This window comes from Petaurus breviceps, unplaced genomic scaffold, assembly GCF_028583685.1.
Source record: "Petaurus breviceps papuanus isolate PSGF00001 unplaced genomic scaffold, PetGlider_PUasm1.0 90792, whole genome shotgun sequence".
Classification (NCBI taxonomy): domain Eukaryota; kingdom Metazoa; phylum Chordata; class Mammalia; order Diprotodontia; family Petauridae; genus Petaurus; species Petaurus breviceps.
In genome coordinates this window covers 10,122,471-10,149,881 of record NW_027187347.1, presented here as the reverse complement: position 1 = coordinate 10,149,881, position 27,411 = coordinate 10,122,471, and the positions used below count along the sequence as shown (strand labels likewise).

Genomic DNA, 27,411 nt, shown 5'->3' with positions numbered 1-27,411 from the left:
TTTAAACTTATATATGTATGTATACACACACACCCCATATTCAATTTAACACAAAATGATTCTGTTTGTCTGTTTTCCTGCTGAATATCCTTCTACCCTCCTCCTTGTTTTTAAAGAATATTTAACTGATGTTCTTTTTTTGCATCCCTGTTACTACCATAACTCATCAATTTCTCCCTTTTCCATCCTGTTAAAACAAATAAAACATCTAAAGTTTCCCATTTGTCCCTTTGTTAAATGAAACAACACTGAAAAAAGCTCATCTCTTTTTACCATTGTCACCAGATATATCCAATATGCCACCCACTTCAGCTACTGGCCTCCTGCTGCTGCACAGTCTCCCAGCCTTCACCCTTAAGCTCCAGTCCTCAGGGAAATTATAATTTATCTGTGACCAAGGCTCCTACCCCAGCAGTTAGGCAGGTAAAATCCTTCTGTTTCCAGTGTACCTATACTCCACCCCACCACCCTGGTTGTGACAGGGACCTCTCGGTACTCTAGTACCCTGTTTGTTTTGGGTGGAAGTTGAGTTACACAGGATGAACAAGTATGGATGGATTGTGATTTTCATCACAGATCTCATGACGATTTTCTGCCTGAAGCTCACCCTCTTCTAAATGTCTCTGTATCGATTAAGAGTGTCATGCATGATCCTTCCAGTCACCCAAATCCACAACCTTCGTGTCATCCTCAGCTTCTCATTGTACACATCCAGGGAAGTGCCAAGTCTTGCAGATTCTATTTCCAAAGTGGCTCTTGCCTCACTTCCTTCATACAATCATGACCCTTATTCAGGTCTTCTTCACCCTACTCTCTTTTTCTTGCCTCTCAAATCTATTCTTAGTTTCCTAGTAACTAAGACAAAAAGGGAAGCACATTATTAAATTTGTAAAAATGTATTTTAATTTTGATAACTGGAATTTCAACTCCTACATAACAAAGGTCTTCTCATGGGTTTCCTTGACCCATGTCTCTACACCTCAATCCTTCCTCCACATAGCTAGCAACTGATAGACCTAAAAGCGCAGGTCTGATTGTGAGATCAGCCTGGACTCAAAAAACTGCAGGATCAAATATTAGTTCATCTTTATTTCAGTTCTTGTCTATCATTTATAAATATGTAAATATAGCTATACTGGGGTCTTTACCTAAATTACTGGAGCATATTCCTGATTTCCTTGCCTTGTGTCTCTCTCCACTCCAAATCATCCTTTAAACAGCCACCACCCTGATTTTCCTAAACCCTAGTTCTGACCATAGCATACCTCCTTAATCCGTAGAGTCTAGTGACTCTATATTATCTCTAAGATCTGTTTGGTAGTTAAAACTTTTCACCACTTAGCCATAGGGCCCCATATACAGTCTCCATATCTTTACCCTGGCTCTTTCCTATGCCTCAAACACTATCCTTCCTCACCTATCTCTTGGGATCTTTGGTTTCCCCTTGAGACTCAACTTGAATGCAATCTTCTACAGATGGGCTTTTTGGGTCTGCATCCAAGGCTTTCTGTCTTACACCATCTCTGCTGTTAAAATGCAAGGTCTTTGAGGGCAGGGATAGTTCATCTTCGTCTCTGTATCCCAAATGCTTAGTATAGTGCACATACAGCTCTAGAACAAACACCTGTTGGCTAATATACAACACACATAAATTGGCAGGAAATTTGGTGCAAGGGGAGAAGACTAGACAGTTATTAGCTATGTGACCATGGAGGGATCATCTTTCGGAATCTCAGTCACCTTAGCTATATAATGGAGCTAATACTTACACCAACCTACATCATTAGGTTGTTGTAATGAAAATATCTGATAAACTTTAAAGTGCTTATATATAAATGTGAGTTATTCTTATTAGAAATAATTATGGAGATGAAGTATGTAAGATCAATGAATTGACTAAATAATTTTAAAATGATTTTATATATAAAATCTTACTAGTAATTTACATGTGTGTCTTTCACTTATTCATACAAGACTTAGAGGAATCTTACATAATAAAAGGTAATACCCTTAATTTAGCAATTGTAATAGTATAAAATGGAGTAAAGATTATGTAATAGGGTCATATCATATTGGAAAGCATGTCTACAGTCTTATAGAACAGGCAGAATCTAGGGCAAATGGAATTAACATGATTAAGAAATTTAAATCCCAAGATGCTGGGCTTAAAGTCAGTTTGGGAAGAAACTTCGGTTATTCTACTGTTGTTGTTTTTTAATTTGGACCTGTGATTTTATCAGTGCAGGAAGATCTGGGTGTGGAACCCTTCTCCACAGAGGTAGATCAGTAATTTAGATGTACTTCATCTTAAAAGAGCTGCCTGGGGTACAGAAAGGGTAAGTGATTGGCCTGTAGTCACACAGGCAATAACTCTGTATTGTATATAGAACCTGAACCCAGGTCTTCTTCAACCTACTCTCTTTTTCTTGCCTCTCAAATCTATTCTTAGTTTCCTAGTAACTAAGACAAAAAGGGAACCACATTATTAAATTTGTAAAAATGTATTTTAATTTTGATAACTGGAATTTCAACTCCTACATAATTTTTAGACCTGGTCTAGTTTCCAGAACCTGGGCATATGGATATGGAATAATATGCATGTCTTAGACACAGTATTTAGGACTCAAGACAAAGAAAGGAACTCTCAAGAATACCATATAACATACCTTGAATTTCATGGAGGTAAGTTTATAGAGAATATCCCCCATATGTTCTCGGATAATGGACCATGTGATTTTATTATCACTCTGGGCAGTTGTTTCAATAGCTCTGCGTGCCATATCATAAAAAGCAATCATATTGGAGAGCATGCCTACAGTCTTGTAAAACGGGCAGAACCTAGGGCAAATGGAATAACATGATTAAGAAATTAAAATCCCAAAATGTTGGGCTTAAAGTTAGTTCAGTATGAAACAATCAAAAAGGTATCAGAAAGTTAGTTTCATCATTTAAATCTGTAGAATAGTAAACACTGTACATTCTTAAACATCAAGATGTTAGAAGATAAGGTGAATCAGAAAAAAAGGAGGGAATTTTGAGCAATGTTTTTTCATGGCAAAAAACTCAGATGAATCAATTTCCTTTGTCTTCTACATAGTACAGTAGAAACATATTTGCAGATATCAAACAGAAGGAGAGATGGAATATTACTGCTAAAATTAAATTACTCTCTGGGGGCTTGTTCTGGTGCTTTGTAGTTTAAATAGTCAAATGATAATAAATGAGTGGTAAGGACTCCCCTGAGATAGCTGGACAAGGCTTAATGTAACAAACAAGAAGCCCAGGCTGTAAAATGCTAGATTCCTATAGGCTAGTATGGGCTAGCTGCTTCAAAAAGGAAACTTTTATCACTGCAAAATGCAATATAAATATATGACTGGCAGAAACTTTATGGAATGATGTTAACAAAAAATACACAGGATAAGAAGGCAATGTCTATGGGCTGTGATCTATACTGGTGGAGGAACTATATCATACTGATTAGCATAAAGTATTCATATCAACCTATTCTGACACCTATGGGTCATATATTCATGTGCACTGTTGGATTTTCTAATATTTTGCTGCTGACACTTTTACATATACATATACATAAACACTTTTACAACTTCCTTGCCCAGCAACTTTTCTAGGGCTATGCTGTTATCTTTAGTTTCATACTTGGTTGGAATTAGGGAATTAAGGAAGACAAATGTAAGGACTTCAGCTCTTTGAAAGGAAAAAAGGTCATGGTAAGCCAAAGCTGCAGCAGAGAAAATGACAGATGAAAGCTAGAGGTGTGAGAGAGAGAGAGAGAGAGAGAGAGAGAGAGACTCTGTGTGTGTGTGTGTGTGTGTGTGTGTGTGTGTGTGTGTGTTTATATACAGAGAAGAAGGGGTTTGAAGCTCCCAACACAGATCTAGTAAAGAAGAAGAACAAGAAGCAGGACTTTTAGTGAAGTGAGGAACCACAAAAAATGATAGCTACAACTGGAGAAGGTAAAAATAAAGACCTTTAATTGTAATAAGGTAGAGAAGTAGTAAGCTTATGGTGAGGAAAAATCTTTGGAGGAGGTAACAATTAAATGATTCCAAAATTATCTTTGAGTCAGTGAAATGTCTCCTTAGAGATCATTCCCTGAACAGTTAGGATCCTGAGGGTCATGCCTGGATGGATGGGCAATAGAAAAATGTAAGCTAAAACAGTAGATAGGCACTTTTTCTACTCTTCCTGTGATGGCATACACCACCACTGGTCACTCATTAATTCATGAACAGGAAAGCTCTTATGATACTAAAACAACAACAAAAGAATAGAAATCGTCATGGCCTACCTGTCATAAGGAGTATATCCATTTTGTTGCAGGAAGTCATCTTTGATAAGTTTTGCTACCTCCAGGGTAATTTTATCTGTTTCTGCTAATGAAGCCTAAAAAATACAAGGCCCACAATATTTTAAATTGTAAAACAGATAACTGTAAATAATTTTATCTGAATCTTCACAGCTGTTAATATGACAATGTGTAATTAGGCAATTAATAAATGCTTTAAGAATGGATTCAAAAGACTCTATAAGCTTCTCTCATCTTGGCATATTTATTAAGTAAACACTGCTTGAACCTGAAATTTTTTATCTGTCTTAGAGGTACCCAGACAGAGTACCAAATTATGGTTTGTCTGAAAAGTAGTGATAATGACAATAGTAGTCTCCAACTAGGATGGGAAAAAAAGGTGCTGAGGTGCTTTGAACACAGATAGTATCACACAGAAAATAAAGTCCTAATGGAAGGAAATTCAGTATTTTTTCTTTTTTGAAATATTTCATATACAGTATTTTATAATCCTTAGAAGCTGACATATTAGCCTACTGAAGGCTAATAAATGGATTACTTCTGGGGTGGCCAGGTGGCGCAGTGAGTAAGAGCATCGGCCCTAGCCTAGAGACCTGGGATTGGTTTCTGGCCTCAGATACTCCGCACCCACACAAAATAACTGGCCGTGTAACCTTGGGCAAGTTATTTAACCCCAATTGCTTAAATAAATAAATGGATTACTTCTCTTAATTGCCTATTCCAAAGAAAGCTGCTGCGTGCTGCTCCTTCTATATAGTTATGACAGTCTACCCACTTGAGGTTTCCTTTCAAACCCGTTCATTATTATTTCTTTCTTTTTTTTTTTTTTTAAAGCAATTGGGGTTAAGTAACTTGCTCAAGGTTACACAGGCAGTTATTTTGTGTGGGTGTTAAGTATCTGAGGCTGGAACCAATCCCAGGTCTCTCGACTCTGGGGCCGATGCTCTTACTCACTGCGCCACTTTGCCGCCCCCTTCATTACTATTTCAATAAAAATTTACTAATATAGCAAGTGCCTAATTTTCTAAGGACAGTTTTGGTTCATTTTTATTTTGAGCTTAACAAAAAAAAAAGCACTTCCATATATAAAATAGAAGCTTCTACATGAAATTATTAATTTCTACTAAGTTACAGCTGGCTTTTCCATTCAAATATATAATTAGAAGATGTAATTTTCAAAACTGCTCTCTGTCTGAGTTCCCTCTGGCCTTTCTTCTGTTTTCTTTTGTACACTTAAAAAAAAAAAAAGGATTCAACGACCTTTTCTTTTTAGCAATACCATTGCTAGTTCCCTCTCCCTTTCACTGCTCCTCCTTCCCCACAAGCAGGAAAAAGCATGACTCTCATGTCAGTATGACATTAATTATTAGATTGTAAAGAACATGTAATATTTATATTTGTTTCATACCTAGTCATCTCACCTTGAAGAGTGGTAAGCATTCAATAATTATGTTCTGAATTAATAAGTTAACTGGCATGTGGAAATGGTAGCAGGTGAATGATGAATGAGATCACACATATGAAGTTCCTCCTGTCCTAACATCACCACCAGAATCTCACCACTTTCTAAATGTAGGTGTTAATAACACACCTTCCCCACGAGCTGTACAATCTCGGCCAAATCCTCTTCTTCCTGCAGGATCTCCTTAGCCTTAGTCCTCAGAGGTACAAACTCTGTAAAATGCTTGTCATAGTACTCATCCAAGGCACGCATGTACTTGCTGTAGCTGATCAGCCAGTTCACTGAAGGGAAGTGCTTACGCTGAGCTAGTTTCTTATCTAAGCCCCAGAACACCTGTCCAAAAGAACAAACAACGTTCAAACCATTTGAAAAAAAGATATCAAAATCAACTCACTAATATATATTAAGTCCCACCATACATTGATGGTTCCATTATGGATTACAAATAGCACAATATGGTCACATTTGTAAAACATCATCACTTACCTGTCTGAAAATATTCAACATAGTGCAGTCATATTTAGGCAATAATAATGGCCCTTCTGATAAGAGTAGTCAATTCTCCAAGGATGAATATTTGTAAACATTTTACATATATTCATAAAATACAACTATAAAGGCCTTTGAGTAGCAAATACAAGTTTTACAGCAGATGTTTTATGTGAGAAAAATAATTTTCCTAACAATAGACTCATGGAATAAGGGAAAAAACAGGCCTTCCCTTGGTCCAAATATAGAAGAGCTCTCTATCTACTACAGCACACATCTCCTCTCATGTGTCCAGATTTAATCCTGAATAGTAGAGATGTTCAATATAAGGAATGCTTCTGAAAAGTATTAAGAGTAAATCTGGTAATTCCCTAAAGTTCACGCTTTATAGCTGAAATTTAATAAAACTCTTAAAGTTAAAAGCTCAAAGAAAATGTTCCAATGTTGATTCTATTAAAGAAGAACATACCTGAACAATACCAAGAGTGGCAGATGTGACAGGATCAGAGAAGTCACCACCAGGGGGAGAAACACTAAGCAGAAAAACCAAAGAGAAAAACAAGTTATTACAAAGATCCATGTGGAAGAATTCACACACACTTAAAGAAACGACAACGGGGATTGTATTGTAAGAATGTTATTAAAAGAAAAAAAAAAGATATGGATCAAAATATTCATAATAGCTTTATTTTCTGAAAAAACAAGAAATAGTCTATAGGTCAAATGACTGGAGAATGAATAAATCGTCCCGTGTCACTGGAGAGGAATATTACCGCACCACAAAAATGACAAATATGAAGGCTAATAAAAACATATAAAAAGACAGGTTGACTAACAGAATGAAAACATGGACTAAAAGCATATAAAAGTAAATGTTAGAATATCTGACAAAAGATTACAAAGTACAGAGAAATTAAGATTTCATGGTAATTACTTTGATAAGGCTATGCATATGAATATCGTATATTTCCCTTTGGCAACTGGTGAATTAGTTTTACATATAACTATGCCTTATTTGGCACATTTTTTTAAACTGAGGTATATGTACATATATGTATGTGTGTATTTTTTTAAGAGATATAAAATTACTTAAGTAAGACAAAGATATAGGACAAAGGTTGGTGAATCCAAAATAACATTTGAAAAGATGATAATAATCACATTCCATGATTTTCCCCTTAAGGGCATCCACGAAACCATTATAGGTCACCTACTATGTTGTATGTATAAACTAATGACTATAAACTAAGACATAGGTCAAAACAGAAAGAAACAAAAACTGAGTGGGACAAATGGTCAAGAGTGAGTATTTTAAACAAAACCAAGAGCTGACAAATTTAGTATATTTTTATTTCAGCAATTAGTGGCATGATATGCACAAGTTCATATAACAGTTCCAAAAGTCATAAAACAGTAACAAGCCATCAAAGAGTTTAAATGTAATCACTATTTAAAAAGCCAAAAAAAAAAAAAAAAGCCCTTTCATTTGAAAAATAGATTTTATACACTTACGCTCCTACGATGCTGATGCTTCCTTCCCTTTCTGGGTTTCCAAGACATTTTACTCGGCCAGCTCGCTCATAAAAAGAGGCCAAACGGGCACCAAGATATGCAGGATAACCACTGTCTGCAAAAATCAGGAAAGTGGATCAGTCTTTTAAAATATTGAAACACATACACCAAAGTGCTTGGATTAGATTAAAAAGTAATATGAGGACTCACCAGCAGGCATTTCAGCTAAGCGACCTGAGATTTCTCTAAGGGCTTCAGCCCATCGAGAGGTAGAGTCAGCCATCATACTGACGTTATAACCCATATCACGGAAATATTCAGACAGAGTAATTCCTGGTTTTGGGGGGATAAAAGGAGGAAAAAAGTTATATCACCAAAATGCTTTTATTCAGAAGAACACCAAAATTTTAAAGCAACAAACACAGATTAAGAACATGGTAAAACCTCTCCATATTCTTGATAGTAACTCAATGAGAGCCTGAAATGATTTTTATTTAGGAAGGAAGGAAACAAGCATTTATTAAGCATCTATGATGTATCAGGCACCATTGCTGCTAACAAATACTATCTCTTTTGACCATCACAATCCTGTGAGGGAGGTGTTCTTATTATTCTCATTTCTAGTTGAGGAAACTGAGGTAGACAGAGGTCAAGTGACTTGCCCAAGGCCATACAACTATGTGTCTAGGACCAGATTTGAATGCAGGTCTTCCTGACTCCAGGCCAAATGCTTTATTCCCTGTACCATGTAGTTCAACAGATTTTGTCTACTGACCAACTTTTTTTTCTCTTGATGAAAAACATATTAACTGTTAAATACCACATGGGCTCTTTCATTGAGGTAATTCTTATATGTAATAGTTGCTGTTCTGGATATTTACATACACTCAAATGCTCAGATGAGATTACAAACTAATGGAAAGAACAGTGAGCTAACAGTCAGAAGACATTACTTCTGTCACATGTTATCTGCATATGACCATAGACAAATCAACTTTGCCAAGCTTTAGTTTTCCCAACTGTGAAACAGGGATCATAAAAAATGCCATCATATCTATCTGTACAGCACTTTAAATAGTGATTTTCAAACTCTGATCCTTGAAAAATAATCCAATGATCTTTCTATTACCACAATTAATATGCTGATAAATGTAATTTCTCCAGAGGCAGGTAGGTGGTACATTGGATAGAGGACTGGGCCTGGAGTCAGGAAGACCTGAGTTCAAATCTAACCTGAGATACTTACCAGCTATGTGACCTTGGGACTTAACCTCTGCCTCAGTTTCCTCAACTGCGAAAAGGGGATAATAACAGCACCTACCTCCCAGGGTTGGTATGAGGATCAAATGAGATAATATTTGTAGAACACTCAGTGCTCAGCATATAGTATATTCTTTCTTCTTTCCTTCTAGCAGTCTCTCATGGAAGATAGTTTATATGAAATGACACCAATTACATTATTATTTAAATCTGCTACTTCTTCAGAGACCATCTGAGAGATCACCTTTCCACGGGAAAGATCTCAGTGTGTCAATTTACATACTAAAATTTTGCACTGTGTGGGAGGTTGTATTTGGTAATCACATTTTTGAATGCCCAGACTGTGCTTGGTCCTAATTTATATATTTATATAGGTTATACTATATAACAACTGAAATCTTTCTCGGTAGCATTTAGTTTTAAATTGTTGCATTTTATATTTACTTATAAACATTAAAAAAATTAAAGCCTTTAAGAATTCCTATGTTGAAACAGAAGGCTGAATGTGAGGCGTAATTCTGATCATTAACAGCTCACATTTATAGCATGCTTTGAAGCTGGTAAAAGTGTTTTCCTCTTAACCTGCAAAAAGGTTAAATATTATTATTATTTCCATTTTACAGATAAGGAAACTGAGTTACAGTGAACTGGTCAGTATCACAGTTAGAAATCAAACCAAACTCATCTGACTTTGAAATCTTAGCCAATCTCTCCATTAAACCCTATAGCTGATTCAATTAAAAAAAAATAAACCATATTCTTTTTTGCATGCTCTCAAATGGCTTACTTAAAAAAAACAAACAACTGACATGGTAAAGTATAGGTACTTAGTAGCAAAGTAAAAATTATTTTGGAAAATAATTTGGTAAGGATACTTCTTGGCAGCATGCTAAATGACCAAAGGCCCTCTAAGGAATTTAGGGCAAGACTACTCAAGATGTTCAACATTATGCACTAAATAGCAGGGTTTCTATAAAAACTAGTCAGTAAGGAATGTGTTCAAATTTCCTTACACAGTATAAAACACACAGTATAAAATTTTAATAAAGTTAACTTCTTAGAATTTTTATGTATAAGGCAGTTACGTTGTATATAAAGCAGTTCAGTTCCTAGAATTTTTAAACATAAGTTAGATAAATTCCTAGGATTTTTTTTAATACAAGGTAACCAAAAGCTCTTCTAACAAATTTTATTTTTGTTCCACTTCCAAATTAAATAAAAAGGGAACACAATAAAATTATGAATTGTTTCTCAGGAATTATTTCAACATCTAAAACAGGATAGGAATGAAAACATCTACCATAACTGACAAATGTTAATACAAATTTTTTCCAAAATATTAAACATTAGTCTGGAAAAATCTGAAGTCAATCAATCATAGGCTGAATACCAAGAGATTACATAAAAGTAAAAATGCAATGCAGTCATTTTCAAAAAGGCTATCTAAATATGTACCAAAAAAAGATTTCAGCTACATTTAAAATATATTAACATTCTTTCTAATAGCATGCATGCCAAATTAGATGCTTTTGAAAAAAATAACAACCACAACTATTTTGGGAGAAGTTTCAACACAAAACTCAAAAAGATAAAAAGTGCTAGATACTTTGTTATTTATATTTCCTCTAAATGCCCACCACATTAATATTTATTTTGATACTTTTGATAGCTTTTTAGAACAGCAAATATGCCTTTTGGCTACCAAATGTATTGTTAAAAAACTTGCCTTAAGTATATTAACTTAAAAAATTCTTTTTTTTCCCCTAAATGCTTTAACTTCTGGTTTACATCATTCATTTCCGCCAGATTTTGAGTTACAAATTTTCTCCCCGTTTTCCCCCTACCCACCACCCCAAAACAGCAGTCCCAAAGGATATTCTCTCCTCCAATCTGCTCTCTCCCATATCTTCACCCATAGCCCTTTCAACTTTTCCAGTAGGGCATGGTGGATCTCTATGTCCCAATGCCTATATATTTTATTTCCCAATTACATGTAAAATAGTATTAATAATTATATTTATATATTTTTAAACATTTGATTTTAAAACTTTGAATTCCAGATTCATTCCCTTCCTCCCTTGTCACCCACCCTTACTGGGAAGATAAGCAATTCAGTATAGGTTGTACATGTGTAGCTATGCAAAACATTACCATAGTAAATATATTGTAAAAGACTGACTCTGACTATATTTTCCTCCCTCCTATCCCACCTCCCAGTTGTTCTATTCTCTACTTTGATCCTGTCCCTTTTCAAAAGGGGGTGCTTCCAATTTCCCTCCCCCACCATCATCCCCCGTTCTCATCCCCTTCCCCGCTACTCTCTTGTAGGGTGAGAGACCCTATTTAGTGTGTATGTCATTCCTTCCCTGAGCCAAATTCAATGAGAATAAGGTTTTGCCTTTTTGCCTTCCTGTTCTTCCCCTGCATTGTAACCATTTCCCCTTGCCTCTTTTATATGAGATAGTTTACCCCATTCTGTCTTTCCCTATCTCCTTTAGTTATATTCCTCTCTCACCTCTTAATTTCACCTTTTAATTATAATCCCTTCCTATTAAATTGGTCCTGTGCCCTCTATCTATATATACCTGTAAGCATATATACACACATTCACACATGTATTCATATGCCCATGTACCCTCCAATATAGACATATATATATATATATTCCCTTCAACTATTTTCATACTGAGAAAAGCTTCATCAATTACAATTATCATTTTTCCATGTAGGAATGTCAATAGTTCAACTTTGATCAGTAGCTTGTGATTTCTTTTCCCTGTTTACCTTCTCAAGCTTCTCTTGCTTCCTGTGTCTGAATGTCAAATTTTCTATTCAACTCTGATTTTTTCATCAAGAATGCTTTAAAGTCCTCTATTCCACTGAATGACCATATTTTCCCCTGAAACATGATACTCAGTTTTGCTGGGTAGGTGATTCTTGGTTTTAATCCCAGCTCCTTTGACCTCCGGAATATCATATTCCAAGCCCTTTGATCCCTCAGTGAAGAAGCTGCCAGATCCTGGTTTATCCTGATTGTGTTTCCACAATATTCAAATTGTTTCTTCCTGGCTGCTTGCAATCTTCTCTCCTTGATCTGGGAATTCCGGAACCTGGCTATAATATTCCTAGGAGTTTTCTTTTTGGGATCTTTTTCAGGAGGTGATCGGTGGATTCTTTCAACCTCTATTTTGCCCTCTGGTTCTAAAACATCAGGGCAGTTTTCCTTGAGAATTTCTTGGAAGATAATTTCTAGGTTCTTTCTCTGATCATGGCTTTCAGGTAGTCCAATAATTTTTAAATTATCTCTCCTGGATCTATTTTCCAGGTCAGTGGTTTTTTCCCATGAGATATTTCACATTGCCTTCTATTCTTTCATTTGTTTGGATCTGTTTAATAGGATCTTGATTTCTCATAAAGTCACTAGTTTCCATTTGCTTCAATCTAATTCTGAAGGAATGATTCTCTTCAGTGAGCTTTTGAGATTCTTTTTCCATCTGGCAAATTCAGCTTTTTAAGGCTTTCTTCTCCTTATTGCCTTTTTGAGCCTCTTTTGCCATTTGAGTTAGTCTGTTTTTTAAGGTGTTATTTTCCTCAGTCAGGTTGTTGACTCTCATTTCATACTTTTCTTGCATCTTTCTCATTTCTCTTCCCAAATTTTTCCTCCATTTCTCTTTTCTGCTTCTTAAGGTCTTCCATGGCCTGCGACCAGCTTGTATTTTTCTTGGAAGCTTTTGGTGCGTGAGTTCTGACTTCACTGTCTTCCTCCTGTTCCATGCTTTGATCCTTTTTGTTGCCAAAATAGGAGTGTAAAGTTGGGGTACTCTGTTTATTTTGCTTCCTTTGCCTGCTCATGTTGCCAATCTGGGCTTTTTGCCACAGTAGGACTCTGACACCAGACTGAGGAGCTTTGTACCCAACGCTAGGGTTTTCTCAGCTGCCGAAGGTATTAGTTGAGTGCCCTCTCTGAAGCCTCCACACACTCTGGCAACCTGGTCGCACACCCCAGGACCTCCACCCTAGATAGCAATACAGATCCAAGCAGGCTAAAGCAAAAGCAATTACCCCTCAGACTGGTCGCTTGATTCCCCCACACTCTGCAGGCCAGGAGCTGAAGCTGCCACGTGGGGGTGGCTGCAGGGGCCACGGCTCCTCAGCGGCTTCTTGCCCTGGGGGAAGAAGCCAATGCACTCCCAACTACTGGATCCCAAAGTCCACACTGCACTGAACTCACACTTTGCCCTTAGCATCTATGTGTTGATAATTCTGGATTGTCACAGCTGCTAGTCATCTGAAGTCCCTCTAGCTGGTGGCTGGTCAGGCCTGCCCTGGGGCTAAAACCTCTGGCTTGTGCAGGACTGGGGTCGGCTCCCAGAGCGCTGCCCTGGCCAATTCCTGCCAGCCTGCTGGGCTGTCCTCAGCAGGTTAGCTTCTCTGTGTCATTTTGTGGGTTCTGTAGCTCCAAAGTTTGTTTAGAGTCCCCTTTTACACGAATTGGGGGAGGTAGAAACAAAAAAATTCTGTTTTAAGGGGTGGCTACGTAGCACAGTGAATAGAGCACGGGTCCTGGAGTCAGGAGGACCTGAGTTAAAATCCGGCCTCAGACACGTAACACACACAAAAAAACTAGTCATGTGAGCTTGGGCAAGTCACTTAACCCCAATTGTTCTCAAAAAAAAAAAAAAATTCTGTTTTAAATGATTCACACACACACAAAAGATGGTAATTAAATTGCTGAAAACTAAGTTTGGTTTCTGATATATCACCAACCTTACGTGTTACATGTATGCCCATAAGCCAAAAACGTTAGTAAGCAGAATCATCCAGACACAGGGCAAAATATGAAAGGCTCAATTTCATAATTTTTTAAAAAAGTCATGCTAATAGAGTTTAGATATTGAGGGATGAAAAAAAATAAAAAGGAGAAGTAAGGTTTAGATCTAGCACTACATCTTCTGAAAACAGATGAAGAATGAGATACTGTACTCACCAGTATAAATAGAAGCTTCTCTGGCAGCCACAGGCATGTTGGAGGTATTAGCCACCAATGCTGTTCTTTTCATTATAGACTCCACCTTCCCATCAACTTCCATTGTTAGCTACAAAGAAAGAATCTGTTGAAAATTCTCCTAATTTCTAAGTTAGATTGAGTCACCCATTGAAACAGGATTTATCTTAGAAAATTTCATTCATAAATATCACTCATTCATTCTAAGGCCTGAGTTTGAATCCCTGCTCTCTAGAGAGGGTGAACTTGGAGTAATGTCACTTGCAACTTTCTGGGTCCTAATTTCCCCCTTTGTAAAACGAGAGGGCTGGATCAGAATCTATAATCACTAATGCTAATAACCTTTTTAGATCTGGATCTTGTTCTCCACTCTGTGGCTTCCTGGGAGACCTTAAGCAAGTCACTCTCTCTCTCTAGACTCCAGCTTCCTCTTCTATAAAAGTAGGAGGCTGAACTGCATGATTTCTTAGTTTCTTTTCCGTTCTAAACTAGATTCTGTGATTTTCACAACAAAGTATCATATATTAAATATCCTGCTGGGGTACTACATGCTGTACTACCAGCTGTATTCCTGTTACCAGGAAGCTAATGTATTTTTCAAGTTGTTTAGTAATAATAGCAAGCAGTAGTTTATTGACCTTGTAGATTATGACTGAGTAGCACACACTGGAAAGTCAAAAACGGTGTTTGGTTTAAGGCCAGGACTGCCATGGACCTAGTACAAGATACTTTAGCCCTTAGAAAGCTAGAAGGACTGAAGTCACAGCAGCCTTTGTTTTTAATATGGTCTAACAAAGTGGACACTAACAATATCATCTTATTAATAAAATGAAGAATAGGGGCGGCCAGGCAGCACAGAGTGTAAGAGCACCGGCCCCAGTGTTTGGGATGACTTGGGGGATCGAATCCAGGCTCAGACACTTAGCACCCACCCAGAAACACCTAGCCGTGTAACCTTGAACAAGTTACTTAACCCCAATAGCTTTAAAAAAATAAATAAATAAAATGAAGAGTATTTGAGAGCTCCTAAACACTTTTCTGTTTAAAAAGAGTTAACTTTTGGGGGGTATTTTTGCTTCCTTAGATTTTTATAATCTTACTATCCAATAAAATTATAAATGGACCAATCATTTCACAGGGTATAAATATCACACACACATACAATCAACAGTGCAGTATTTCAGGATGATCTCTCATTCTGTCCATTTTTTGGAAGGCATTTATTTATCATGCCCCCTCTAGGATAAGTTGATCACCTGAAATCTCATGACTTTTGGAGACTTACCACCTTATCTCTTTTAGCTGCCTCTCCTTCAGTTTCAATAGACTCCTCCCAAAGCCTTCCTTTATAGAGGGCTCAGAACTTTCAAGGTAACTCCCCATTTTCCATCAGCATCTCTGCTTGCTTTGACTTCACTGAAAATCCTTCTCCCCCTCCTCCCCTTTCCTTTTGTGTTTTGTCTCTCCATTCTATTATAAACTCTTCAAGGGCAGGGACTGTGTTTCTTTTTCTTATTTTTTATACCCAGCATTTAGCACAGTACCTGACACATAGTATGTACTTAATGCAACTATCTTCCCTCACTTAATTGAAAAAGTAGATTATTTACCTGAAAATAACTCTACTAAGTTTCACATTTTAAAAGAACCTCCATATCAAGTTCACAAGTAAAAAATGTGTAGTTGTCTTCCTTTATCTTTTTCCTAAGAACTAAAAATCATTACAAATTTCCGTGTTTTCTTTGCTGTAATAATTTGAAAAAAACCAAAACCAAAAACAAAACAACTTTTCCCTTGAACTTACTTCCTAAGTGGAAACTCTTCACTTTGCTGAAAGCTAAGAGGTCTTTCTGGGCTTTGGGGGTCCCAACTGCTACAGAGCTCTATTAAATGCAGTGATCATTCATCAGTGGGGTTTCTCCCAAGCATTATGTGATGCTCTGCCTTGGGGATACCAACCTCTGGGAAGTCTCTGAGTACTTCAGACATTTCATTTCCTCTTTCTCCACAACCCACATAGATGATCACATCACTGTTGGAATACTTTGATAAAGACTGTGATATCACAGTTTTTCCACAGCCAAAAGCACCAGGGATAGCAGTAGTTCCTCCTTGTACACATCTGGACAAAGAAAATGGTTTCTAGATTATTCACTTTCTAGTGAAGCAGGAAAACTATATATTGTAATATAATATATATGTAATATAAGAAAGTAAAAATACCTAGATTTCATGAAAAAAGCCTTTTCCTTTTTTGTTGCTTTAAAAAAATGCATTTACAGAAGAAAGAGCTTTTGTCAGATAGTTTGGAGGAACTTTAAAAATACGACTGCAATGGTTTTTAGACATGATTTTTTTTTTCAGAAAATTTTACAAAACACTTCTTTTGAATCTGGGAAAGAATAATTTATTTGAATACAGGGCATGGTATTAAAAGCTCTATTACTTACAGATGGGACTTGGGTTTGAATCCTGTTTATGACATTACTGGCTGTAATACCATGGACAAAAACATTTTTGCCTTTCTCAGTTTCAGTTTCCTAATCTGTAAAATGAACGGCATCATCATCATCTACCTTCCCAGGTTCATGTGAGGATCATATGAAAATACATATACAGCATTTAGAAAACTTAAAACTGCTATTCAAGGGTCTGCTCTTCTTAGTAATACCATGTGGAGAACCATGGCAAGATTAGTACAAAAAGACCCAACTAGGACAGCTCAGCACCAGCCAATACAGAGTGTGCTTACGGGAAAAGGGCATCAAGGATTCTCTGGCCAGTTAACAGAGGGTGATTGGCAGGCAACTTCTCAGTGACAGGACGGACTTGACGGACAGGCCACACTTGGATCATGGTGAACTTCTCTTTTACTCCCTCAAATTCAAGCTCCAAGACAACATCCTATAAAATGGCAACAAAATTTACTATCAAATTGAATGTTTCTTATTGTAACAAAACGATAAATTATAATATTTAACCTAAGGATCTGATATACCTCAACATTTGAACAATATTAAACTATAATTTTTTCAGAAAGTTTAATCTCTGTTATATATTCATACCATTATATGATTAAGTATATAAATATAAACAGATGAGAGGAAAGCAAGGTCTACTAGATTCCTACAGGAGCAGAACTTCAAGCAGGCAGAATTTAGGAGGGAAAAATGAATCCAAGAAATTTTTCCTTTCTCGTAAGTCAAATAAGAATATACTTTGTAACCCTTATTTCAAGACAAACCCTGCTAAAAAGTCCCAATTAAAATAAAAACTACAAGAATTCTTTCTGAGGTTAAGTTTTACTAAAAGTGAGTGTTAGTTGAAGTTAAGTGTTATTTAGGAAACTGAAAAAGACAAACATGATGTGGGGATAAGAATTATATTGTCCAAATTGTTTGAAAGATACTTACTGAGGCATCATAGTTGCCAGGTGGAGCAATGTATGTCACTGTACCTCGGTTGCGGGGTGGCAACATAATTTTATGTTTGATGAGGGAGTTCTCATTTACTAATGCATAAATGTCACCACCAGTGATATGACTGCCAACCTAGAGAACACACAGTTCTTATATTAATTTTAAAACAAATGTCCATCATTTCACCTCCACAGGAATAATCCTGGGGTCTTGTCTGATTTCTAAGTACGTCACTGCTACCATTTCACTGAATATGGGTGCTATTAAAACACAAGAAAATTCAAAATAGACTTCATGGTTTATTTGGAATTACACAGAATCTCCTTGTGTTATTTCCTTCATTCCAACCTTTCTCCCCCTTTAGCTCTAAATCTATGCTCTTCTTTGCAGAAACACTGGAAGATCGTGGGCACTGAGACACAACGTACCCGGATACTTTTAGAAGGCGTAAAATCCCATTTGATATCCCTGCTAAGAGCAGATACGTTGACTCCTCTGGGAATGTAAATGCTTTGAGTCTGATGGCTGATGTCTGACAAAGGCCTCTGAATACCATCAAAGATGGCTCCCATTATGCCAGGACCTAGCTCCACGGAGAGGGGTTTGCCAGTCCGGAGTACTGGATCACCAACAGATACACCAGCTGGAAACGGTAAGCTAAGGAAAAACTTGATAGAAAGGTTTTTAACAGAAATAAAGCACTATAGCTGCAATATACTATGTATATATACATATTATGAAATGCTGAAGTGCCATATTACAGCAGAATCAATACTATGAATGATGGACACATACTTTAAAGTTTAATATTAGTGCCTAAAGTCAAGTCTAGTTCTTAGCAATAAGTTCAAAACTTACAAACTAAAGTTATACTTAAGAATAAAAATTGGGAAGTGATTTATAGGAGGAAAGAGATGAAAACCACAGAAAAATGGAGGTAAATTCAGAAACAGTAATGATAAAATTCATCAATTTTACAACTCCTAGTTTCATAGCTATTTCCTATGGCACATTTTCTGAATCACCATACTTTGAGCTAAAATTCCCCCAAATGTATTAAATATCTACTATTTGTAAGGCTTTTAATAAATTCCTTACAAGACTAGGACTGTCAAAACAAAACAAACAAACAAAAAGCAGGTCTTGGCTGTAAGAACTTTGATTCTATCTATGGGGACACAACATGTAAACAAAGGAACATGTACATGATCATCTGAAGAGTAAGAGAGCAAAAACTGCAAAGCGGGTTCGTAAGAGGCTTCCTACGGGAGGCAGCGCACAAGCTGGATCTTGGAGGAATCATTTTTTAAAGATAAGAAATTCTGTGGCGTTTAATAAATTTCTTACAAACCCATTATATTTAGCAATTAACTGGATCATCAGCAAACTTTAAGAGAATGGTTTCTATAAATGGTATAGCTGGAAGCCAGACTGCAAGGGGCTGTGGAATAAGTAGATAGTGAGGAAATGGAAACCTTCTAATCTCAGGATAGAGTTAGAAGATGTAAAGAAGTTGAGAGTTAAATTTTCATGTGACCAAGGTATAACAGGAAGTGGAAAAGGATGAATAAGTGCTAAAATGGAAGGGAGGGCCACCTTCCTCTCCAGGACGGTATGCTGCTCCTTGAGGTTGCTGTGAATGCTGTTCCTACAACTTGCTACATGGTTCTTTGGAGCAGTGGGAACAACTGTCTTGAAGGACTCTGGAGAACAGGCTATACCATGCTGATGGGGTACTGTCCTCTGTGATGACCCCTATTTCCACAAGACTGTATTCCCCTCCAATGGACTTTTTGTGCTGTCACTGCCTCCCACCAGCCTCTGCATTGCTGCCCTCCAAACTATTCCTTATTCCATTGCCTTCCATGCTACCATGCTGTTCTCTCTGCAATGGAGTATGTTCCAGGTTAAATTTTAGTTAGTGATGATTAAAGGCAATGAGAAATATCATTTTATGGTGAATCTGACCTAACATGCTTATGATGGGCATAAGCAAACAGACCACCTATATATCAACATCCTTGCAGAAGTTGAACAAATTGAGAAATATGATAAGGAATTTGACAAGATCCTTCAAATCAAGTCAACATATATCTTGATACACAATTTAGCACTGTAAAAAAGTAGTGCTAAACAACAAATCTTGTACAAGTCCATGTAACTACATAAGAGAATAATGCAGAAATTTGAAGTCATCTATATAGTTAAATACAGAAATTGGCAATAATTTCTTCTCAAACTTTTATTCCTTTCCTTTTTTTAGTTTGCAAATTGCAAACATATTATATTTAAATGCAAAAATCATGGTTCTCAAAGGTTATAGTTAAATATTCCCCTAAGTTACAGTTGTCACACAATGTTTCACTCACTGAAATTAATGACAATGAAGTCATAAGTAATCTCCAAAAGAACAAATATTATCATATATTACTAATATTCATTTGCATGGTCATTGGGTTTAACTCTTTTCCTTAACAATATCATGCTACATCTAGGTTTAGTATAAAACTTAAAACCAATTTTTTTCATTTTAAGAAATAGGCAATTTCTTACAAATCTTTTTGAAGAAGACACTAACTCACTACTTCTAGTAGCTTTTTCCTTTCCCCCGTCTCCACCATCTATTTTGCTACATGTCAGAGGGAGGATGCATGTGGGCATATGTTTTTGTATATCATGCTTCTGATTTTGTAAATTAAAATCTGAAAACTATGTCTGTTGCTTCTGCCTTTGGTACAAAATTCTTGATACTGTGAAAAGAGCCGTGTTTTTCTATTAACAATTAGGATACAGGTTTCTTCATATACCTGGATAGTGGCCATCTCACCTTCCAACCGAATAATCTCTCCAACCAGTTCGCTATGGCCCACTCTTACCAGTTCATACATAGCTGCACCGGCCATGTTACAGGCAGTGACCACTGTAATAAAAGAACAATTATCATGTACTTTTATTTAAAATTAAAATATTGGAAGAGTATTTGATAGTTATAGTTAAAACCAAAGCTAAACACAACATAATTTTATTCCTTGGCAAAGCAGCCACTATGTATCAAGGAACATCTATTACTGGACATAAAAACTCACTTTCAGGGGCATGAGGAAAGGGACAGATACATTTGTTTAAAAGATCTTTTAGACAATGTATATGAAGGTACTTTGAAAAGTAAAAAGTGAATGATACAAATTATACAAGTATAATTAGTATCATAATAGTAAATATCTGGCAATGTTGGGGAAAAGAGTATTCTACTTCATGGAGATGAATTACATGCAAGGATCACCGATTTTCAGACAATTAGAATATGATAACAGAAACTGAAGCTATTCTACAGAGCTCCAGGTGGTAGAATGCTAGACTATCCTATTATCAACATTTGATGTGAAATAAATCATTGTGATTAAAGCACCACCTCATCATAATGGCCCTATAGATATCTGGACAAAGTCTAAATCCACTATCTCATAGGCAAGAAAACACTGCCAAATAAATCAAATTGATAGGCTGGTTGTTTTGATTTTTTTGGGGGGGGAGGGAAGAGGAAGAGACTATTTTTTAAAGATCTAAACTGAAGTAAGCCTGCTTAGTGTTAGGCCTACTGGTACATTTGCTTAAAACTACATAATAGTGAATATTCAAGGAGGAATTATGGTAAAACCCAGGTTTAATATGAGCATTTTAATTAACTGTTAGGGTAGGACAGCAACTATCAGTTATGATAATAGTCACAGATGCTGGTAATTAGTCTAAACAGCAAGTGTGAAATCAAAAATTAAATATCAACCTCTGCTAATCTGAACACTAATACTCTCATTATGATGAACAAGAATCATCTTTTTTTTTACAACCATGAATCAAAGACAAAATTTTTGATATAAAGATAAGAAAACAAGAGGACTTTATGTGAACAAATGAACTTGGTAAGTGGTTTAAGTGTATATTAAATTTACTGAGGTGGTAATAAAACTGCCATTTTTTTGTATCCCTCCCTCTCTAAACTTTGTTTTCATGTGATTTGTCCTTTATGGCATCTCTATCATCATCCATTAACTCATCCTACCACTACAATCTGCCCCTCTCCCAATAAATAAGTATTGTCCAACAAAAGAAATCAATATACTGATCCTATCTGAAATGTGTGGGAGAAAAGTATTTTACAAAAACAAAGCTATTTATGGGAAACGGTTTCCAGGGATGGATATGATTATATAAAAAATTTTAAGTTCATACAAGAAACACAACAACTTTGTAACTTAAGTAACCTTCCAAAGAACATAAAAAAATTTAAAGTCAATGCTTCACCAGGTTAGTAAATAAGGGTAAGGGAAGAGATGCTAACTTTTACCTAATATATACATGGCACTGTACCTAAAAACTTCTTTTTTCAGATCTAACTAGAAATGACAACTAAGAGCTGGAAGGAACCTTCAAGGTCATTTGGTTCAATCCTCTCATTGTATAAAAGAGGAAACTGAGGCTCAGGAAAGGTAAATGACTTGCCCAAGATCATGGCAGTAGTAACTAAAGTGTCGGACAAGGGGTTTGACATGGTTCTCTGACCAATAAAGTTGACGCTCCTTTTTTTCCACTGTGTCCCACCCCACTACCTAAACCAGTTATTTTGGCTCTTTTAGAGTCCAAAGGCATTTCTTCTTGATGAAGAAAACAGAAGCAAAATATGAAACCAATGGTTATTTTCTTTCAGTTGTCTGCTATCACTGTGCTCTCTACCTCCTCCTTTCTGGTATTTCCTTTTACACACTCCACAGTCCAGCAACCCTGGCCTACTTTTGTTGTCTCTCAAACACAATACTCTTATCTTCTCCTAAACGCCCCCCCCAGATGCTAGTGTCATCAATTCACAGGGAGAAAGGGCTGTTGATTCTAGTTATGGAATATTTGTTATATTATTTTCCATCTCCCTCAAGTTATTTCATCATCTCCTGAGATCTATAGGCTAAACTAAGTCTTCTTTTACTTTGTCTACAGCATCTATAAGGACAAGTGGATATTCCATTTCTGGTGCTGCTTCATCATGTAGATGATGGCATCTTCTGCTTTTGTTTGTAATTTATGTCATTTATGTCAAATTGCCCCAAGTCTTTCTAATGAGTTGTTTTTAGAAATTTTGTTTCTTTGATGACATTTCTATAGCCTTTTTAGAGTGAGGGGAGAAGGTTCAGAGGAGAAAGGTGCATAGGATTCAGCTAAACACAGAGTATAAGGGGAAAATGGGAAGGACAAGTATTATGTATATATAAGGAAGACTATGAGGAACTTGGCATTATTAGAGCAAGAATTCATGTAAGTATAATGGAACCAATTCAAAACTTTGTTTAAATTTCTGTTCAAATTTTTTATTTCCTATAAGGGAAAGTTAATTTAATTAAAGCTATTCTGAAAGGTCTTTGACAGCAGAAGTTTTTTCTTTTTAGCACAAAGAATGGTTAATTGTATCAGGGACTAAAAAATTAGGCTTATTGAATTAAGCAGGATGAGATAATAACACAGAGGGATCTTTTTGAACACAGGAGCTGGAAGGAACTGTAGCATAATTAACCTATGTCCCTTTGTGGTCTGATCTGGAAATCTAGAAATGGAAACTAAAACCTGACTTTTAATTAGCTAAAATAGACCAGGCCTGGCAAATATATTGCCTGTGGCTGAGATAGAGACATCATAGTCTAGGGATACTTTGATGACAAAAAGAAGTAAGCCCAAAGGTTGAAGAGAGTTTTTTTTATTTTAGGTGAAGAAATACAATATACTGGTGAAATACATAATAAAGACATTTCAACAACAAGGCATCTGACAGTGGTGTCTCTTGATAACCTTGTGGAAAAGACTGAGAGAACTGGGTTTTATAACTCTATAGTAAAGCCAGCTTGTGTTAAATATACTGAAGTACACTGACTTCATAGTGGCTAATGGAAAAAAGACTACAGGGGATTTTGGCTGACTAACTCAACATAAATCAACAACATGATTCACCACTTCCAAACCTAATAATCCAGCCCTAAAACATTGGGGGTGGCTAGAGGGCACAGTGTTCAGCCTTTCCTGGAGTCAGAAAGACCTGAGTTCAAAATCAGCTTCAGATACTGTGAGACTTCAAGTAAGTCACTTTACTTTGTCTCAATTTCTTCAGCTGTAAAATGGGGATAACAATAGCACCTGTCTCCCTGTTGTGAGGATCAAATGAGATAATATATTTAAAGCAATTAGCTTAGATGTGGAAGGGAAGGTAAAACTGTAGCTAACACCCTGCTCCCCACCAAAGTCCATCTTAAAACCTCCAAAAAGAAGAGAGCATCTCTATCACAGATCAGAAAGGACTTTTCCCATACAAAACAGAAAGCTAGCCAAGTCAACTTTGGAAGGAGCTGTGAAATGATGCAAAGAGATTAGAGGACGAAAAGAACCCCTCTTACTGTTTCCATCTAGTTGTAAGGTAAATCTTCTATGGATTGCTTTATTCTTTATTATCTGTGTTCCTAGCACTTAGTACACTGCCTAACATACAGAAGTGCCTAATAAATGCTTGTTGTTTGACTGGCCATGTAAGCCTTGTGAATAGGTTTCTTCCTTTCTCTTTCTCTACTGGATGTAAGTTACCACATAATTAACGTGAGAGGCATTTGTCACCACTTGGAGGAAATGAAGTAGGTAGAAGAAAACCTACTAAAATTTCTTTATTTCAAAACTTCTCAAACTCACAAAGCCCTAATTCCAATTGTTATGATAAGTGACCCTTATTTTAACAGCTGAATAATTCTGAAGGTTCTAATTTTTATTAAGTATCTATTACATGTAAAATTTTGAGAGGAAAAAAACCCTAAACCTTGGTTTCAATGCTCAAAGAAATTTCAACTTTGTTGTGAAGTCAGGACTTAAATAAGTAAATAGTTAAATAAGTAAATAAGCTAAGAGATTTAAAGAACAGTTCAAGACCACAGAAAAAGGTCACACGTGTACATAATTACTGCCATAAAAGTTCAGAGGAAGGAGAGATCACTGAAGGCTAAGGTGGTCAAAGAAAGACTGACAAAAGTAAGGCTACATGCTTGTTCCTGAAAGACTGACAGGATGTCAATAGGTAGAGAGGATGCCAAATATATCTACCTGTGAGTACTTGGCCCATGCATTTATATAACAACAAACTCAATAAAATGAAGGAACTGCACTTACCAGGTCCTGAGACTCCATACACATAGCCAAATATACTTTCTTGCTCTTCATCACGGATTTTGCGTAGTTGGGAGAAATCCATCTTGTTAATTTACCTATACAGCAAAACAAATAGGATTTAGAGTTGAAAGGCTCTGAGACACCACTCAGTTAAATGCCTCACTTCACAGATGGGGAAACTAAGGCTCATAGTAGTAAAGTCACTTGCCCAAGGCCACCAGAGAGGTATGGAACAGACTGAAGATTTAAACTCAATTTTTTCACAAGAACACTGATGTTTCCTATAAGCAATATTTATCTTCAGATTCCCCTTCTCTGTTATTACTTTCTTTAAAATTTAAGGACAAAGTTGGGCTCTTAAAAGTTAAAACTGCTTATTTCCTGACACAAATGTTTTTAATTACCGACACTTGTGTGGGTTGCTTTTTTTTTTGTTTACATCACCACAATTTCTCAGTCACATAGTAGTCCCAACCTCTTTCAGTCTCAGTTTCTTCATATGTAAAATAGGGATAGCAATAGCATCTACCTCACAGGGGTGTTGTAAGAATCAAATAATAAAAAATATAAAATAACACATAAATGTGTGTATCAATAAATAAAAGCTCTATATCTGATGCTACTGCTCCACCTAGGATACTTCCTTGTAAAAAGAAAAAATAAGCAAAACAGACACCAATTCTAACTCCCCACACCCATAGTTCCCTACTTCTCTATCAAAAGGAGGTGTAGTTCATTCTCCCTTCTCTAGGGCCATGGTTACTTATTACAATTAATCTGAGCTCCACCACCTTTCAGTTTTTTGTTTTAATTAACACCATTATAGCCATGGTTGTCTTACTTCTGCTTTCTTTGTATAGAATTCTCCCCTTGTTTCTCTGATTTTTTTCACAGCCATTACTCATGATGAAAAATACTCCATTGCACATGACAAATTTATTCAGGAAATCCTCAATTAATGAGCACCTAACTTTGTCGACTTTTTTTTTTTCTATTTCAAAGTATTGTTATGAATATTTTGTTTTATGTGGGATTCTTCTTTATGTCATCAAATGTACTTCAATAACACCATATCTAACGTTAATAGTAATTTTAGTGATAGATATCACAGCATTCTTTTAACAAGGTAAAGTACTAAGTGAAAACTCCTAACCTGCAATTTGTCTAAAATATATACTACAGGGATAGAGGGTGATTTATGATTTCACTGATATAAGGAAATTGCTGGGTAAGGAAACTCCCTTTACCAAAGCAAGTCAGTATTTTCCATGTAATCAGTTGCATGCAGCATTGAGAAATTAAGTGAATTGTCCAGGGTCAAACAGAGCCAGTCTCTTATGTCAGAAGTGGGACTTGAACCAAGTGTTCCTGACTCTATTCAATGCAGCATGGCTGCCTCTAAAATAAAAATACTTTGTTAAATTTTACTATTGTTTGCCTACTGACCTCTTATTATTTGTACAGCTCCCATACTCCAATGTCACTGACCCTGAAATACATCACACAGTCTCTAGCCTCAAAAAAGAATGCTAGAGACCTAGGAAAACCTCTTCATTTTACATGTGAGAAAATCATGATTTAGACAATCAGAGATTTTAGAGCTTAGGAAAAGCTTCATGGATGAAGTGTGATCAGTGTAGTAAAGCTTTGAAAGAGAGAAATTTCAACCAATTGAGAGGAATCTATTCCAGGTATGACAACTGTGACTAGTATAGTATAGGCAAAGGCAGAGAGGTCAGAGAAGGCAGGAAGAGACTCGGAAAATTTTAAGCAGTTTACTTTGGGTGAAACACAATTGTGTGTGATGGAAAATCATAGAATCTCACAATTTAAAGGCATCTCAGAGGTCAGTCTAACATTCACTGGTGCACTGCCAAGCCTCTAAAAAAATTTCTCCAGTGAAGAACAATTTACTGTTATCAAAACAAGTCTAATTATTTGGAGGATTTTCCTTACATTAGTCTTACTAAATCTGTCTCTCTACATTGCTCTCTGGGTCAAGAAAGAAACATGTGACAAAATGCCAAATGAACGGTACAGACAATAAATATTTTAACTTCACAAGAGTTGAGAGATCAGTTTAGCACTGTTGAGGAGAACTCAAGGAAGAGATAAACCTGAGTTGGACCTGCAGGATGTTTCTTCATTTTTTAGTGAGTTTGACAGCATGACCTCTATGTTGATTCTAGAAGAAAGGTATTATGGGTTAGGAGAAAGGAATGAACAGAACCATAGTAGCAAGGAAAAGCATGGAACATTTGGGGCAAAGTAAATAGGCAGGAGTAGAAGATTTAGAGGGAAGTATATAGAGAGAAGAAATCTGGAGAGGTAGGCTGGTATGAGACTTCATTGGGTCCAGAAGGCTAAAATGTGTATGGCCTTTATCTTGCAGGCAACTGGGTGCCACTGAAGTTAGTTTTTTTTAAAGTTAAAAATCTTTTTTTAAATGAGGGGGGAAAAAAGAACCAACTCCTGTTACAAACATATATAGTCAGGCAAAAACAAATTTTCACAGATGTTTGTATGATTGTTGTCACTGTACAAACTGTTTTTCTGGGTCTGCTCACTTCAGTTCATGCAAGTTTTCCTAAGTTTCTCTGAAATCATTCTCTTCATCATTTCTTAGAGCATGGTAGTATTCCATCACATTTATTATTCCATAACTTGTTCAGTCATTCTGCAATTGATGGGCATCCTCTCAGTTTCCAATTCTTTCCACTGGAAAAAGAGCTATAAACTTGTTTCA

At 36.3% G+C, this 27,411-nt stretch overlaps 1 protein-coding gene across 1 annotated transcript in view; it reads right to left on the bottom strand.

Annotated features, from left to right (window-relative positions):
- The window catches only part of ATP6V1A (ATPase H+ transporting V1 subunit A), a 54,510-nt gene that overhangs the window by 3,713 nt on the left and 23,386 nt on the right, over nt 1–27,411 (bottom strand). The window contains exons 2-14 of the mRNA XM_069069892.1: nt 24,666–24,760; nt 20,269–20,397; nt 17,906–18,120; nt 17,472–17,609; nt 16,811–16,962; nt 16,018–16,180; nt 14,041–14,149; nt 8,004–8,126; nt 7,794–7,908; nt 6,751–6,814; nt 5,922–6,125; nt 4,313–4,407; nt 2,667–2,838 (exon numbers count right to left, since the gene is read on the bottom strand). Coding sequence (XP_068925993.1) covers nt 2,667–2,838; nt 4,313–4,407; nt 5,922–6,125; nt 6,751–6,814; nt 7,794–7,908; nt 8,004–8,126; nt 14,041–14,149; nt 16,018–16,180; nt 16,811–16,962; nt 17,472–17,609; nt 17,906–18,120; nt 20,269–20,397; nt 24,666–24,747 — 1,761 coding nt within the window. The 5' untranslated portion in view covers nt 24,748–24,760. The remainder of the gene's footprint in view (nt 1–2,666; nt 2,839–4,312; nt 4,408–5,921; nt 6,126–6,750; nt 6,815–7,793; nt 7,909–8,003; nt 8,127–14,040; nt 14,150–16,017; nt 16,181–16,810; nt 16,963–17,471; nt 17,610–17,905; nt 18,121–20,268; nt 20,398–24,665; nt 24,761–27,411) is intronic.